The sequence below is a fragment of the Sceloporus occidentalis genome, unplaced genomic scaffold (genome assembly GCF_023333645.1).
Source record: "Sceloporus occidentalis isolate IW3139 unplaced genomic scaffold, rSceOcc1.0.p SCAF_373, whole genome shotgun sequence".
Classification (NCBI taxonomy): Eukaryota; Metazoa; Chordata; class Lepidosauria; order Squamata; family Phrynosomatidae; genus Sceloporus; species Sceloporus occidentalis.
In genome coordinates, this window is record NW_028317353.1 from 285,928 (window position 1) to 302,131 (window position 16,204).

General features: G+C 43.7%; 2 protein-coding genes across 5 annotated transcripts; both read right to left on the reverse strand.

The window, feature by feature from the left end:
- Positions 1–65: 65 nt before the first annotated feature.
- On the reverse strand, positions 66–4,239 carry LOC149273489 (cytochrome P450 2C16-like). 4 transcript variants are annotated; one of them, XM_089506267.1, is made up of 9 exons: positions 4,057–4,239; positions 2,857–3,016; positions 2,441–2,590; positions 1,922–2,082; positions 1,665–1,841; positions 1,184–1,325; positions 877–1,064; positions 337–478; positions 66–247 (listed from the first exon to the last, which is right to left on the reverse strand). In XM_089506267.1, exons 1-9 carry the CDS (start codon positions 4,237–4,239, stop codon positions 66–68), a joined length of 1,485 nt encoding a protein of 494 aa, XP_089362393.1. The 4 variants fall into 4 exon arrangements, with proteins under 4 accessions (XP_089362393.1, XP_089362391.1, XP_089362392.1 ...); XM_089506265.1 differs by having other exon boundaries at positions 2,851–3,016; XM_089506266.1 differs by having other exon boundaries at positions 1,922–2,077; positions 2,439–2,590; positions 2,851–3,016.
- A 3,934-nt stretch (positions 4,240–8,173) lies between these two features.
- Positions 8,174–13,528, reverse strand: LOC149273490 (cytochrome P450 2A5-like). Its single transcript, XM_089506255.1, has 9 exons — positions 13,358–13,528; positions 12,690–12,852; positions 11,710–11,859; positions 11,006–11,166; positions 10,451–10,627; positions 10,217–10,358; positions 9,273–9,460; positions 8,752–8,893; positions 8,174–8,355 (listed from the first exon to the last, which is right to left on the reverse strand). The coding sequence occupies exons 1-9, from the start codon at positions 13,526–13,528 to the stop codon at positions 8,174–8,176; spliced, it is 1,476 nt and encodes a 491-aa protein (XP_089362381.1).
- Between the last annotated feature and the right edge of the window lie 2,676 nt (positions 13,529–16,204).

Here is a 16,204-nt window from a genome sequence, read left to right on the forward strand (position 1 = left end):
GAGGGGAGGCTGTTCGTATCACTACCTTTGTAATAATAAAAACACGTCGCCCTCGTCGGTCTCTGTTAGCGCGGAATGAAGCTCAGCTGGTAGGCTCGGGGAATGTTTCCAAATCCGCTGATCTCCGGGGTGAGGTCGAGCTCTTCTCTGTCCGCGGCAGACTTAAGCGTGAAGTTCTGCAGGATGGTGGTGAGGAACAAGAAGAGCTCCATGCGAGCCAGGCCCTCTCCGGCGCAGATCCGCTTCCCTGTGGGGTGGGAGAGAAGAGACATGGAATCGCTGTAGGCGACATCAGAATGCGGATGTGTGTGATGGGATTTGGGCAGAGAGAGGTACCCGAGGAGAATGGCATGAATCCGTCTTTCTTGGAGAATTTTCCCTCGTTATCCAGGAAATGTCCCGGGTTGAAGTCGTGCGGATTCTTAAACTGCTTGGGGTCGCGGAGAACTGAACTGAGCAGCGGGTAGACGGTGGTGCCCTGAGAATGAGGGAGAACGTCTTACAGCGCAGGGAATCAGACATCAAACCGTTTGTTTATTAATAAAATATAATGTTTAAAAAAGGGAACTTTCAGCTTTTGACCCAATAAACACACTGAGCTGATGCTTTATGGCGATGCTAATGAAGTCCGTTCCCCATAGACTCTCATTATTCTGATGGTCCCTCTGGGAGGTGAAGACATTCTGAGTCCTTTCCAGAAGGCACATGGTCTCGGAATAGTTTGGGATATAATAAAGGCAAAGCCTCTTCCTATACAGGGCAATAAACATTTGGACTCCACAGCTGATGGTGGCCGTCCAGTTGTTTGGATATTTTTCGGAAAAGATGGGCGAGCCAAGCATTGAGTTGATATTGAATTATCTTTGTGATTCTCACCTTGGGAATAAAGTATCCTCTGAATTCAACATCTTGAGTCACTTTGTGTGGAAGTCCAAGGGGTATGAGGTCGATGAATCTCTGGACCTCGTGGATGACGGCGTCCGTGTACGGCATGCGCGAACGGTCTTCGATACACGGCGCCCTGTTTTTGCCAACGACCCGGTCAATCTCCTGGTGTAAGCGTTCTAGGGGCAAAGGAGACAACAAGGGACATAGGTTTGGGGAAGATATCCCCACCGGAGACATGATACCGATATATTCGCTCTATTATTATCCCTTCGGGGTAACATGGCTGACTCTATACCTTCCACGTCCGGGTGCTTGAGAAGGATCATGAGGCAGTAACGCAGCGTTGTGCTCACAGTTTCTGTCCCGGCCCCGAACATATCAAACGTGGTGTTAAGAATCCCATCCATGTGAAACTCGGTGTCTGGTATGTTCTTCTCCTGCGATGACATTAAGGGGGAGAGAGGCAGAAAATAAGGGTTTGCTTAATTCTGGTTAAAACACAAACATGGCCTCCCCGATTTGCTTTCTAATCCCGAGACGGAGTCCTGGGCTCCCCATCTTCCCCACGTTCTAAAACAACCATCGTAGGGTTCTGTGATACTGCGTCCGACGTCACATTCTACGCTGTTCCCCAAAACCATCCACGTTCTACATGAACCATCAGAAACCTGCAATAAATATTAGAATAGAATATTTGCCGTTCTCGTCTATCGAGCCTCACCAGACCCGGTTCCCGGACTCCACAACGAAGCTTCTCTGCTGTTTGCTGGACTCACCTGCTCCATCCTTATGAGGAAGCAGTCGATGAAGTCTCGGGGGGAGTTGAGGTCCAGGGTCTCCTGGTGCATTTTGACTCTCTCCGAAACAAATTCTTTTATCCCCTTAATGGCGTCGAAGAACTTGTTAAGGGGTCCGGGTAATTTCCCGAAGACCTTTGGGTATATGTTATACATCTGTAAGAGAGCAAACGTTGGGGAGGATTAGGTCAAACTGTCCTGACCTGCTCCCCAACACTGAACCGAGCGTCACTCACCTGACCCCAAACAGAACTGAAGCCTCTAAATGTTTCATTAAAGAGGCCGAGTAATCGCAGAAAGTTCTTGTCTTCGTACTCAAACCGGTTCCCGAAGACCACCGAGCAGATGACGTTAGACACGGCTCTGCTGAAGTAGTAGGTGGGATTCAAAGGCTGCCCTACGAGGGAGACGGAGACCAAAGAACGATCAGAAACCCAAACTCCTGCCAGATAATGTACCGTCTGGAGCTGGTGGTCCTAGCGCTGAAGCCCCCAACACAAGAGGACCATTTAACCCTTCATTTTCTGTAAGATTGGAGTTTATACATTCCCACAAAGGAGTCAAATTGTTTCCTTTGTTGTTTCCTGACAATGGAATGAAATTATTGGTCTCTCTGATAAATTTATCCCCCTTCGGCCTCAAAATATCTGCCTCGGTTTGGTACGATTTGTAATGATATCTTGGATTCTGTTTAAAGTGTTTTTGTTGGCGGGGTCGATATTTGATGTTTTGCGTTCTCCGGATAATTCACACACCGTTGGTTCTCCTGAGCTCCTCGATGAGGAAAGACGCTTCCTCCTGGATTCGCTCCTCGATGCTCCTCTTCCCCATCCCGAAGTTTCTCAGGGTCATGAGAGAGAATCGGCGCAGCTGCTTCCAGCGCTCGCCGTTACTGCCGATGACGCCTGCGATAGAGAATAGAATGGATAAGAAAGTCCCTCGCGCCGCGGGCCGACACGGACAGAAGGGGGGCTAAACGCCGGGAAGGGGGCGAGATGAGGGCGGGGTATTTTCAGCGGAAATGGCTGCCCCCGCAGAGCAGAAGCCCGGGGATATTTAATGGGCCGGTGAAGTAGTTTATCGTTAAACAAGTAATGAGATAAAACGCTGCGGTCCTCTTCACCTCACCGGGGCGGCCCTTCCTAACGAGGGAAGCGATCCTCACCGTGACCGTTATCGCTTATCTTATCCAGAACGGGCATGTGCCCCCGACCAGAAAATTCCTCCCCGCGGTCGTTCAGAGCCTCTTTCACCGCCTCGTAACCATAGAGGACCACGACTCGCTCCATGCCCATGTAAACAGTGTAGACCGGACCATATTTCTCACCGAGCTAGAGGGGCGATAATGCAGACCCTTATTATAATATTATTATTATTAAATATATTATTATTATTGTTCAATTTATTATTAATATTATTATTATTCAATATATTATTATTATTTTTATTATCGTCATCATCATCATTTTTATTATTATTATTTATTATTGTTATTATTTTTCTTTTATTATTATTATTGTTTTCTTCTATTTATTTAATATGTTATTAGATGTTTTGTGTTTATTAGTATTATTAGTCTTATCTACCCAGAAAAAAATATGTATTAAAATATTAAACAAAATATCAAATATCTCAAGCTACTAAAAGTTAATTTTCTCCTAACTTGTTAACCAATAATGAACAAAATGTTTGTGGAGCCAAAATTATGTGCTTCTCATCATCGTCTCAAAACAAACCGAATAACAGAAAATGTCCAAAAACAGCAACATAATACAATTATTATAAATCATTTTACGGAGGTAAATTTATCTCTACGGGCAGAATAGTAATTCGGTTAAAGAAATATAGTAAACAGATAAAAAAAGTAATATTAAACTAGTCATTAAATCCAACTTAATATGTTAAAATTGGACAATAATGTTAAAGATTTGTTAAAAAGTTAAAATATAACTTATCATTGTAGCATATTATATACCGAATGAGCAAAAAAATAGTAAAATTCCAAAAATAATAGACAATATTATTCCTAGAAATCTACAACAAAATTATTGAATTAAAATGAATTTGTGGGCGACAAAATAAACCATTTACATTTACTTAGCCCTTAAAAAACTTTGCATTTTAACAGAAAATTTGCTTCCTCATTTCCTTTAAATAAATGAAAAACCACCAGAGAATTCCTTGAAAAAAATCAACGTCGAATGTGGTTTCTAAAATAGTAGTTTTTATTTTTCAATTTTTAGAAAATGTTTCTAAATTAAGAAATCAGGGCAAAATGTGTATAAAATCAGACCCCCCCCACTCCTGTCTTCGGAGGTCGTTTCTGGTTCTTTACTTTTTTTCCCGTGTTTTAGCTCTTTTTCTCACTTACTTTAACAAGCGACGCGAAGATCTTTTTTCCGTTGAGATGAAGAATGTTCCCCAAAACGGGCAGTGGGGTCGGTCCGGGGGGGAGCCGCGCTTTTCCCGGATTTGGACTGCTTTGCGTTAAAGCATAGAGCAGGAATACGACGCAGACCACGAGCAGTAAGGTGGAGAGTCCGAGGAGCTCCATGCTGGGGCCGTGTTCTCAGGTAATCGCCACTCCTGTGTTCCACACGGTATTTATACACGAGATCCCACAATAGCCCCGAGCCTGGCTCCCTGCCCGCTTCCTTCATATTAAGCCGAGAGGAACTCGTTTGTCCTCAGTGACCACCTGATAGCGAAATATTCCAGGAGCTCCCAGGTCTAAAGGACAGGAGGTCGCAGGTGACCCGGTCATCAGCGCCATACACAGAATGCTTCTTCTCCGGGGGGCCTCTATAGAGAGCTTGGGGGTCTCTCGCACGCCCCGCACTTTGATTTTTAATGCAATACATTTTCTGTTTATTATGACGGCTCCGGCCACGGATTGTGAGCTCACAGGCGCAGCTTCCTCGTCTCCTGCGGTGTCATTAAGTCTGATCTGTATTTGTGTTCTGCTGGCGTCTTATCAGCGCCTCGGAATCTGATAATGCGGCTATAAAAAAAATATATAAATAATAATATAATAAAATAATAATAAAATAATATAATAATAATATAATAGTTATAGTTGTAATATAAATATAATAGTAATAATAAATATAATAAAAATAGTAATAATAATAATAATATACGAGGTCTGCATCTTTATGTTTATCAGGTCACCGTGGATAGAAACAGACAGGAAATTCAGTCTGAATTTCCCAAAGTCACTATTTCTATGGATTTTTTTTCCTATTTTAGTGTGTTTTTAAAGGGCGTCCTCTGTGTAACATGTAAGGGAACTTTTTTGTTGGTTCCAACTCTTTAGTGGTCCTGCCACCCTGGACGATGTTTGGCTGCCTGTCGGCCGGCGACCCTCTCCCTGCTGTAGAACCTGCAAAATTACTGCAGTTTTTCTGAAGTAATACTGCAGTTTTTTGGACATGAAAAAAAACTGCAATACTGCACTTTTACTGCAGTTTTACTGCATTTGTACTTCACTGTACTGCAGTTGTACTGCAGTTATTTTTGTAAGGAAGAACAAATGCAATAAAGCTGCAGTACATTGAATTGTAGGTTTGCAATATAATGACGTAAAAGTGCAGTATTGCAGTTATTTCATGTCCAAAAAACTGCAGTTTTCTTCAGAAAAAACTCCAGTAATTTTTCGTAAGGGCCGTTCCCGCTGTCGGCACTCGGGTAAAGCTCTCCGGACTGATATTCTGTGTCGCGACAAGATTTGGAGGGAAGTTCTAATTTGGCTCGGAGTCCGTGAACTGAAACGCTCCCTCCTTGGCTGAACAGCCTGTTATCCGGAGAGCTTGGCCGGCGGTGCAAAGTAATCACAGTCTGTGTACCGACGGCGGTGGAGCGTTACAACTCTCGTCTCAAAGCAGTCAAGGAGCCACAACAGTAATGCGTTCAAGGGCCGGTCCTTCCTAGGGCCACCGGGTACTAATGACAGCGACATGTTTAAGGGCCGGCCACCGGGTACTAATGACAGCGACATGTTTAAGGGCCGGCCCCTGCTAGGGCCACCAGGTACTAATGACGGCGACATGTTTAAGGGCCGGCCCCTGCTAGGGCCACCGGGTACTAATGACGGCGACATGTTTAAGGGCCGGCCCCTCCTAGGGCCACCGGGTACTAATGACAGTGGTGTGTTCGGTGTGTAATAGTGAGATTGAGATATTTTAATGACATTTCAATCCTGCTCATCTCTCTTTTCTTCAATCCATCTCCACCTTTAACCCCTCCGAAGGCAGCCCGTTGCCACAAATCACATTAAATCGTCCTCCGCCCTCACCCATCTCTTACCGTCTCTTTCTACATTCTTACCCCAACCTGCAAGATGAAAATCCATATCACCCCCGTAATCCACTCATCCTCACCCATAATCAGCTCATCCTCACCCAAGGAGTCATCTCCTACTGTCCACCTCGACCACGGAATAGATTGTAAGCTTGCAAGAACAGGGCCCCACTCCCTCATGTACCAATATGATTATTATACAGTTTCACTACACCCTATTTATATGAATAAATGTAACTTCTGAAAAGATAAGAAGAGTAAAAACGCCCAAAGGTCCTCATGCGATGCCGAGATCTTCTTTAAGGGTCAGAAGTATCAAGAAAATCATTGATTTTGTCAGAAAAAAATTATATTTTCCTGTCATTTCCCCCGTTGTTAATAAGCCCTGGCTGTAAAGGTGAATGAATGAAGAGAGCGTAGGGTTTCTCTGAGCCTATAGAATACCTGTATGAAAACGGCATTTCTATGATATAAAGAAATACTTTTCACCTATAAACTCAGTCGACTTCCAATCAGTAAATATTTCGGCATCGCAGAGCTGGACTTGATTATCGGGTTATCTGGGTTTATGGGTTTATATAAAACCGAATCGCTGATCTGGGTTTTTGCCACGAGGATAATGTTTACCGAATCTCATCCAGGGGTTAAAGTTTGCTGATAGGGTTTGGAGCAACCGAGTTTATCCAGAAAACCCCAAGTCATTATGAATGGCTTCTCGAACAGGAAGGACTGAGCTGGCCCCTGTATAATGTGTAGATAAATCAGTGACCGGCCCCTGTATAATGTGTAGATAAATCAGTGACCGGCCCCCTGTATAATGTGTAGATAAATCAGTGACCGGCCCCTGTATAATGTATAGATAAACCAGTGAGCCGGCCCCTGTATAATGTATAGATAAATCAGTGACCGGCCCCTGTATAATGTATAGATAAATCAGTGAGCCGGCCCCCTGTATAATGTATAGATAAATCAGTGACCGGCCCCTGTATAATGTATACATAAATCAGTGACCGGCCCCCTGTATAATGTATAGATAAATCAGCTAGATGTCCTGTATAATGTATAATTATATCTGTGGGGGGGAATTATATTAATGTGTCTAGACCGTTTTAAATGTATAGCCTCTAACCTTTAATGCCTCTCTCCTTTATAGTATGCATTTTTTCTCCCCTGATGCCCCTCTCTCCTCCCCTGTTGCCCCTCTTTTCTAGGAGGTCAGAATGTTTGCTGGGTATGAGGGGTATCGCAGGGTTCTACAGCCCTAAAAGCCCCGATAATGTGTATAGAAACAGCAGGGAACGGCTTTATACATTATACGGGGGAAATAAACCCCATTATTCTTCTAAATACCCCACTCTATTACACAAATACCCTGCAATAGGGCACAAAGTCACATAAAGGATCTGAGTAAAGCCCTCACCAGGTATATTGGGCTCATTATTGTAAGGTAATAGTCGGCTGTAGTTGTATTTTGTTGAATGGCCAGCAAAGGGAGCTCTTTGGCAATCAGTCAAAGCCGGGGCTACGAGACAGACGAGTGAGAGTGAGATGCCCCTGAGTGTGAAGTGTCTGCCCACTCACCCTGCGCATCTGCCCACTCACCCCTCCACTCTCTACTGAAACAGAGACCCCAATTGTTCGCTCTAAAATGTACCCATTCATTCAGAGACCCCGATTTAACCTCTACGGGGGGGCACTAAGCTACGACTACACAACGCTGCCATAAAGCAACCGGCTCACTGGGGCGGGGGGGTCCCCAGATATCACATAAAAACCGAAGCTCGAGCTCCAGGCGAAGTCCTTTCACTGAAAAACAGCAAAAAGAAATTATGAATTATGAATTATGAATGATAAATTATGATTTAAATATTTATTGTCTGAACCTCATTTTCAGGGGCAGGTGGACCAAGCGACCTACGGAAACCTTTAAATGGAAAGAGCTCTGGCGGTTATGGAGTTAAAATGCCACACGTTCTCGTAAAAAGGAACGTTCCGCGTCAACAAATAAAGTTTAACAATAAATACACGTTTTTTTTATTGTTTATTTTTGCAAAGTAAACACGCAAAGTCAGCAGAGACCTCGCGGAAAGAGGGTCATCACCCCGTTTATTCATCGGTTTTCTCAGGAAAGCCGGTAACCGGTTTCTTAACCCAGCGAGTCTTCGTCAGGAGGCGACCCCGGCCGCGATTTAACGCGGGATGAAGCTAATCTCGTACAGCGGCGGCACGTTGGAGAAGCCAACCATCTGGGGCGAGATGTCCAAGTCCTCGGGGGCCACGGGCGAGGTGATGTCGAAATGTTGGAGAAGGGTTATTACGAAGAGGAAAACCTCCAGGCGAGCAAGACCCTCTCCGGGGCAAACTCGGATCCCTGCAGGGGAGAGAGAGGAACGAAGGGTTAAAGAACCTCCGCTGAGGCTGAACCCCCCCCCCAAAAAAAATCCCACCATCATATCTGTGCCGAAAACAACCAACGGCATCCCGTCTAAGGTCGTCGTCTTTGGAAATTTTATCGGCACCGTTTGAGATGTTTTAAAAATGTTATTATTTTATTATAAACTGGGACTGAAACAAATTTACCGCATTTAACAAAAAAAACCCCCAAAAATAGGAATCCCCGGACAAGTTTTTTTTGGCATTTGCGGATAGTAAATTGTTAAGCGCGGGGATAAAATAAATTCCAGCAATCAGTTAGTTTGGGGTTCTAGAAAGGAATTAAAAAAAAAAAATGTTGTTTTTTTTTTGGGGTGTAGATCTAGTGTTTTACCTGCTGAAAAAACCATAAACGCCTCATTCTTCTTGAAACTTCCGTTCTCATCCAAGAATCGATTTGGGTCAAAGGTGTACGGATCCGGGAAATACTTGGAGTCATTCAGAATCGAGGTCAGGACCGGGAAGACGTCTGTACCCTGTGAAATATAGGAACGGATCACATAAAGGATCCTGGTTAATAAGTATCAGGGCTCTGGGCCACGGCACAGACCTCCACTGAGATGAAAACAAAGGGTCTTCTGAACTGGCCAACGATCCCAACTACCTGCAAAAGAGAGACTACCCAGGGCTGCAGGGCAGTATCTGAAAACTGGGACTGTTCCAAAAAAACCACACAAGTTGTTGTGATGCGTTGATGACACAATAAATGAAAACGTTTGGCTTGACGGGATGCCGCCGTTGAATAAAATCCCCTGCTTTCACATAGCTGCTGAGTTCCGGATCGTTCTGCGTTGGGAATAAATATAACGCGAGCCTTTGGCGGATCCCACGTCTTATCTGGAGAAGCCGAGTTACCTTGGGAATGGTGAAGCCGCGGTACTCGGTGTCGTTTGTCGTGGCGTGGGGCAGGTTCATGGGCAGCACGTTGGCAAAGCGATGGATTTCATGGATGACCGCTTGGGTGTACGGCATGGAAGAGCGATCTTCAGGCTCCGGGACCCGATGTCGGCCAATGACACGGTCAATCTCCTCTTGGACTTTACCTAGTTGGGTCATAGATTTCAGTCTTACTCTTTTCTCATTATTATAACAATGTTACAATACAGAACATTTATCTAATATTTCCAATACAAGGGTCTCATACTTTGTCCAAAGCCAACACATCTGAGACGTGTGACCTTAAATGTGTCACTGATCGTGTCCGAACTACTCCAACAGAGAAAGGAACCTTCCATAGATGATTCCACAAACCGTTCCACCAAATATCCCTCTCGCTATGAATTCTACGTCACAGAACTTGTTAGTAGATACCTGGAATAGACTTCCAGCGGGCCTAAAACTTGTGCTGTAAGGGAAATCATTTCAGGCCTACGTAAAAATTTTAGGGGGGGGGGGCATAAAAAGACTACATGAGCCGATTAATTATTTTCTATTTATGGATCAACATCTGTTTTTTTTTTTTTTTTTTTTCATTAACAATAAAATCACAATTGACAGATTTATTTTGGGGAATCGAACACAACAACAGTAAAATCCCCCAAAATTTCATCAGAAATTATATGTAAAAAAAAAAAAAAGAATTTGGAAGAAGTAAAAACCTTGAAAGCCATTGAGTGCAACTCAACAGAGACCCCACCCCGTGTGAAATTACGCACGTTTTGACCGAGCTCCGATGGCTTAATTCGGTGCTTTCCTCCCCATTTCCAGCCTACGTTGCGCCCTCCTACATTTCTAAACACAGTTAATAAATAAAAATAAATAAATAAATAAATAAAAATAAAAAAGCTCCGGCTTCTTACGTTTAACTTCGGGATGTTTCAGTAACAGTAGGAACGCGTGCCTCAGCGTGATGCTGGTGCCCTCCGTGCCGGCGATGAACATGACCACGGTGTTCTTGAAGAGGTTCTTGAGGGTGAAATGCGTCGACGGATTGTTCTTTTCCTGAAGTCGACAAATTTTACTGAATCTTAATCTGTGACGATGTTCTATCCATTAGTTCATTTTATAGACCTTTGGAGAAACGGTGGCCGTACCTCTTCCATCCTGATCAGGAAGCTGTCTATCATGTGCCTGGGGCTGTCAAGGTTCAAAGTCTTCTTGTCGGCCTCTATTCTCTCTTTGACAAACTCTTCCAATTCGTGGAGGAACCGATGCGTTCTGTGGTGAGGGCCCGGCAAATGTTTCATCACTATATCAAATATATCAAACAGCTGTATGGGGGGGCGATAAAAAAAACCGGGAAACCGGGTGAGTGAATCGCAATTCAGTCATGGTCGGGTCAACAAGTGATAGCACCGTGGGACAGGCTAAAAGATGGCCGCCCGTTCTTGGTTGAGAGCCTCAAGTTTTTTTTGCCTGATGGCCATCGCTAAACCTGATCTAACCTTCCTACCATGAGCCAACTGTCCTGAATTAAACCAACAAATAGTAACAATTAACGTTTTCGCTCCCTTTTTCCCTCTTCTAAACTTTTTTTGCCCAAAACGTTTATCGTTAATGGGAATAAGTTTGAGGCACTTGTTCTTGTTTTTGACATTTGCGTAAATTTGTCTTTTTTTTTTGTACGGCGCTCAAACGGTTCCCAGTACCTGACCCCAGAAGGATGACATAGAGCGAAAAATATCATCGATGATTTGCATGAGTCTTCGGAAATCGGCGTCCTCGTAGCCGTATCGGTTGCCAAAAATGACCGAGCATATAATGTTGGCGGCCACTTGGCTGAAATGGAAAACCGGACTAAAAGGTGCTCCTGGAAATCAACAAAAAAGATGGAAGATACGTTAAAAGCGACTCGTTGTCTCCCCAACACCCAACATTCGCACTTTCATAGCTTGCTGTGGTCCATCTGGAGGAGAAGGAGGTCACGGGGTGGCGTAAGCTTTGAACGGGATTTATCATGGTGGAAAATTAGATATTTAATTAATATATAATTCATATATAATTCATTAAATAATTTAATAATATGTTCATAATATGGGTGGACCTCATGAGGAGGCTATGTCTTAAATATATTTTTACAGATAACTTTAAGACCCAAACCAGGACCATAGTTCCTAATAATTGTGGGAAGGTTCCACACTAGGACTATTGGTCTCATGCTGGTTGAATTGCATATTTAGGGTTTTTTCTGCATTTAGTTAGATCTGGGTTGGTGGTTGTCCCAAGCGTCTCATGCACGTCAACATCCTATCACAACCTCTCTAGAATTAATTAAGTGTAAATAAACAAATATTGAATTTTATTGAACTTGTCTGGAATGAGTATTAAAAAAACAAATGTTGGGGGTACGTACCGTTGGTTTTTCTAAACTCCTCCACGAGGCATTGAGCTTCCTCCTTGATCTTCTCCTCGATGCTCCGTTTGCCCATCCCGAAGCTCCTGAGGGTCATGATCGAGAAGCGACGCATCTGTTTCCAGCGATCTCCATTACTGAACACCACCCCTGAGAGAAGGTAACAACTGGTCTACACTGGTTGCCTGGCTTTTGGGGTTTTTACTGTCACCTGATGGGCAGAGCGTGTCCCCCTATGTCTGTAAGGTCCCATATTTAGTGTCCTAAAAGCAATTAGGCCATTGAGATTAGTATCTTCACTCAGATGGACCTCGGACCTTGGCTTTGGCCACCAAAGGACATCTTTCAATCTCCCTCCTTGTTCAAGACCAGAATTAAACATGGAGGTGGAAATTGTGGGCACCAGACACGGCAACTGAAATCCTCTACAAGGAAACATTTCCAAAACATGTTTACAAGATGAAGTTTACACATCCCGAGCCCAACAAACAAGTGGCGCCGACGAACAGGCGGTAATTCCACGTGAGATATCATGAAGGAAGGATGCCGTTTAGCCTCAGGCCGTACATAAGAAAGCGTTTGTGTTACAGAGCGGCGTGGAAACAGTTTTATAAAAAAAGGTTTTAATAAATAAGATGCCCGATATATTAATAAAGTATATGTTTTACTGAAGTGGTGGCCACTTTTGTTTTGAAGGCGGTTAAGGAGTGGGGCTTACAAACCCATTTCCGGCTGTTTCTATACACATTATCGGGGCTTTTAGGGTTGTAGAACCCTGCGATCTCATCATACCCAGCAAACATTCTAACCTCCTAGAAAAGAGGGGCATCAGGGGAGGAGAGAGGGGTATCGGGGGGGAGAGAGGGGGCATCAGGAGAGGAAAGAGGGACATCTGGGGATGAAAGGAGGGCTCCAGGGGATGAAAGCGGTGCATCAGGGGAGGAGAGAGGCAAAGGGGTATGGAGGACCGTTTTTTTTACCATGTCCTTGAAAATATAAGTCAACGACTGGCAAGAGACCCCTGATCCCAAAATCATCTCCTTGGTCCACCAGAGCTTCCTTAACGGCCTCGTACCCACACAGAACCACCACTCTCCGGGGGCCCAGGTACAGCGTGTACACATCGCCATACTTCTGATGCATCTGTGGGAAAGGGTTAAAAAAACCCACGCATGCATCAAGTCAAGCTTTTACACGGGACGGGGGGGAGGGGGGAGTATCAGAGCTTCTATGTGTTATTTCCAACCAGTCATTATGGAGTGTCAGCTCTTTGGTATCTAGAGGAGGGCTGGCAAGAGGATTGTGAGAATTATTGTTGCCTCCAGAGCCGCTGACAGATTCTTTTCTTCCTTGTGAATTTTGTCTGGATTTTTCAGCTATTGCACTTTCGCTGAATCCTTTACAGGCTTCTTCAATATAATTTCAGTGCAACAATTTTGAATGATCGCCCTTACTATACAATAGTCTGACCCCCTCTACTATACAATACATGGTCTAATACCCCCACATGATACAATAAATGGTCTAATACCCCCACATGGTACATTAGAGGGTCTAATACTCCACATGGTACAATACAGGGTCTGGTTTGTTAACGGGGGAGGTAATTAATGATTGTAATTAGTAAGTCATTATCGCTCCAACTGACCTGCTGGAGGGAGTCCACCATCTGCCCCGTCTTCAGCTGGAGTAGGTTCCCCAGGACGGGCAGCGGGGTAGGTCCGGGGGGCAGGTTCTGTGCCTGGTACATGCTGCTCCAGGTGTAGAAACAGAGGACGGCGGAGACCAGGAGTCCGAGGAGCAGAGTCAGGAGCTCCATGGTGTCTCTGCGCCCGGGAGATCAGGGCACGAAGTGAACGGCACCGAGGCTGGCGCTCGCTTTATGCTTTTATACGGGGGAGGCGGGGAAATTTACATTTCATGTCATCAATAAAATGTTTGTTTCCATAGAACCATACCTGCCGCTTATCCCCGTTTAGTTTGATCAGTCCCTCATTGGTCCTCAGATCATACTTAGAGTATGGGACTTTAAGTAGGGGGCTTGGAGTAGGAGATTTGGAGTAGGGGGCTTGGAGTAGGAGATTTGGAGTAGGGGGACATCACTGGTAGAGGGGGTAACTTTTAATTTATTTGCACAGAAAAACATAGGATGGTATACGCGGACGGCAGGATGTTATTCACGCCATGGGTAGAAAAATCTTTAAGATTGTTTATTCTTTGTTGTTGTTGGAAACATATTTCCATTTTGTCAGCTGTATCCGCTGCGTCTTGTGAAAGGGACCTGATTGTTCTCGGTGCAAAATGTGATCTCAGGAAATATTAATGGAAGATCTGTGTTCATGGAACCTCCAGTTTTTTAAGGTGCATTTTGTTATATTGCCACCAGAGGGAGCTCTTTGACAATTTTTTTTCCAAATTGGGGCTCCTACAGCACAGTGGTCAGAGAAAAAGTCTTAAAAACCCCAAGAATGTGTATAGAAACAGCAAGAAATGGATAAATAAAACCGATAATTATTATTCTCCGAATTGCCTCACAAATAGCGAGCTAAATGGCACAAAGTCACATAAAGTATGATGGAAATCCTGAAAATCTACCCTCTTACATAGAGCATCTGCCCCTTCACATGAATGAAGTAGCGTCCAGTTTCGGTACCTCTTTTACAAATAAAACAAGAGACACTTCTTTATTTCAAAATTTTTATTAAACGTCAGATATGGAATTATTTGTCCGCGGTGCGGACTAAAAATAACTTCAGCACCGCGACACTAAACTTTTATTATATGTTACACAGTGTCAAATATTATTAACCCAACAAATTTGACACAATAAAATCAATAATTTATTGTAAAATGAAAGCAAACATAACCAATTGTAACCATTTAATAACCACTTAATAACCGAATAAACAAATCAGTAACCTGCTGGTATGGGCGTAACCCCCTGTATCCCTGCTGGAACTGTCGGCGTCCCCAGCGCGGCAGTCACATGACCCTACGATTCACAGAGGCGCATGCCCCCGGAGTGTCCGGCACTTACACCTCTGTGCACCACAAATAACCGCACCTAGAGGGTTAACTCCTGCACCGTACCAGCTTAAAACCAGAATACCCGGCAAAATGCCAAAAACAGGGGAGGGATGGGTGGGAAAATGTTTCTGAAAATGGTTGCCACTATAGGCCACGACCCTTCCAAAATTTTGCTTAGTCATGCCTTAACCCTTTAAACAGGCTTGACCAAGGGTACCTTGTCCGCACACATTCATGTGGCCCCTTTGTCCAATTCTTTCCCTCCGGGGCTGTTCTTGAGGAATGTAAACGGCGGCTCCAATGTTTCCACCCCAGAGGTCTTTATCAAGATGGCTTGAAAATGTTGTTTACGTTTGTCACTGGGTGGAATTTGGCTTTATGTCAGTTTTAGAATTCTTATCATGGTTTGAATCAGAATCTCTCTTTTTGCACCGAGTGTATACAATTATTTTTTATTTGAATTTTTTTATTGAATTTATAGTTGTGTAACTTAAAATTAAAACGTAATGAGATTATTTGCTATCCAAGAACTTTATGAAAGTTGGGGCCAAGATTTATTGCAGATTTACACCTTTACCGGTCATTAAACTTTAATAGTCCTCCGTTACCGAACATGAGAAGGAACCAACTGACCTGTAGATGGTAAACATTGGCTAACCGATAAATAGAATTGTAAAGAATTTTGAGGGTTTGGGGTCTCTAAGGCCCCATATAACATAAATATTCAATAGGAATCAGGTCATCAAGATTAGTAATTTTGTGTAGACGACCTAAAGGCCTTTTCATTGGTGGAGCCGAGATCTGTGGGAGAAATAGCTGGCAACTCCACGTGAGATTTTACCCAGGGTGTGTGCAATCCATCCTCAGGCCATCTACAGCGTATTAAGGAATACAGGAGGCTGCGCCACGTTCCGATGTGTTTATGTGGGATGTCCTGTATGTAAACGTTTTTTTTAATTTTAATATGTTTTAGAAATGTTGTATCTGAACGAGCGCGAGAAGGGGTAAAAAAAAAATAGAAATGCGTAGACAGGTCTAAACCCCATTAACGGACTGATAAAGGGTAGAACCAACACCCAGAGGGGGTCTAATTACACAGACGAATTAACCCTTTTATCTCTGGATGAAATTTGGAAGATCAATATGATGATAATGTTTAGGGTTCCAAACACATGCTGTATGTAATGGTTATAATTGAGTCGCATCAGTTTCTCTTTGTATCAAGGGGATCTGGACACATTTTCACAGCGAATTTAGCTGAATTAAACCTAATTGTTTTTCATTATCTCGGAATTTAGACAGCGTCGAGTCTAATGTGTAGAGAAACAGCTCCAACTGTTCACTCACTGTTGGGATGGAGACCTCAATATAATAATAATGAACAGGCGTCTAATACCGCATTTCATCTGATTGTGCTTTTTAATACGAGCTCCTCTAGGCATTCTTGTAATTTCTTTTATGCTTTTTT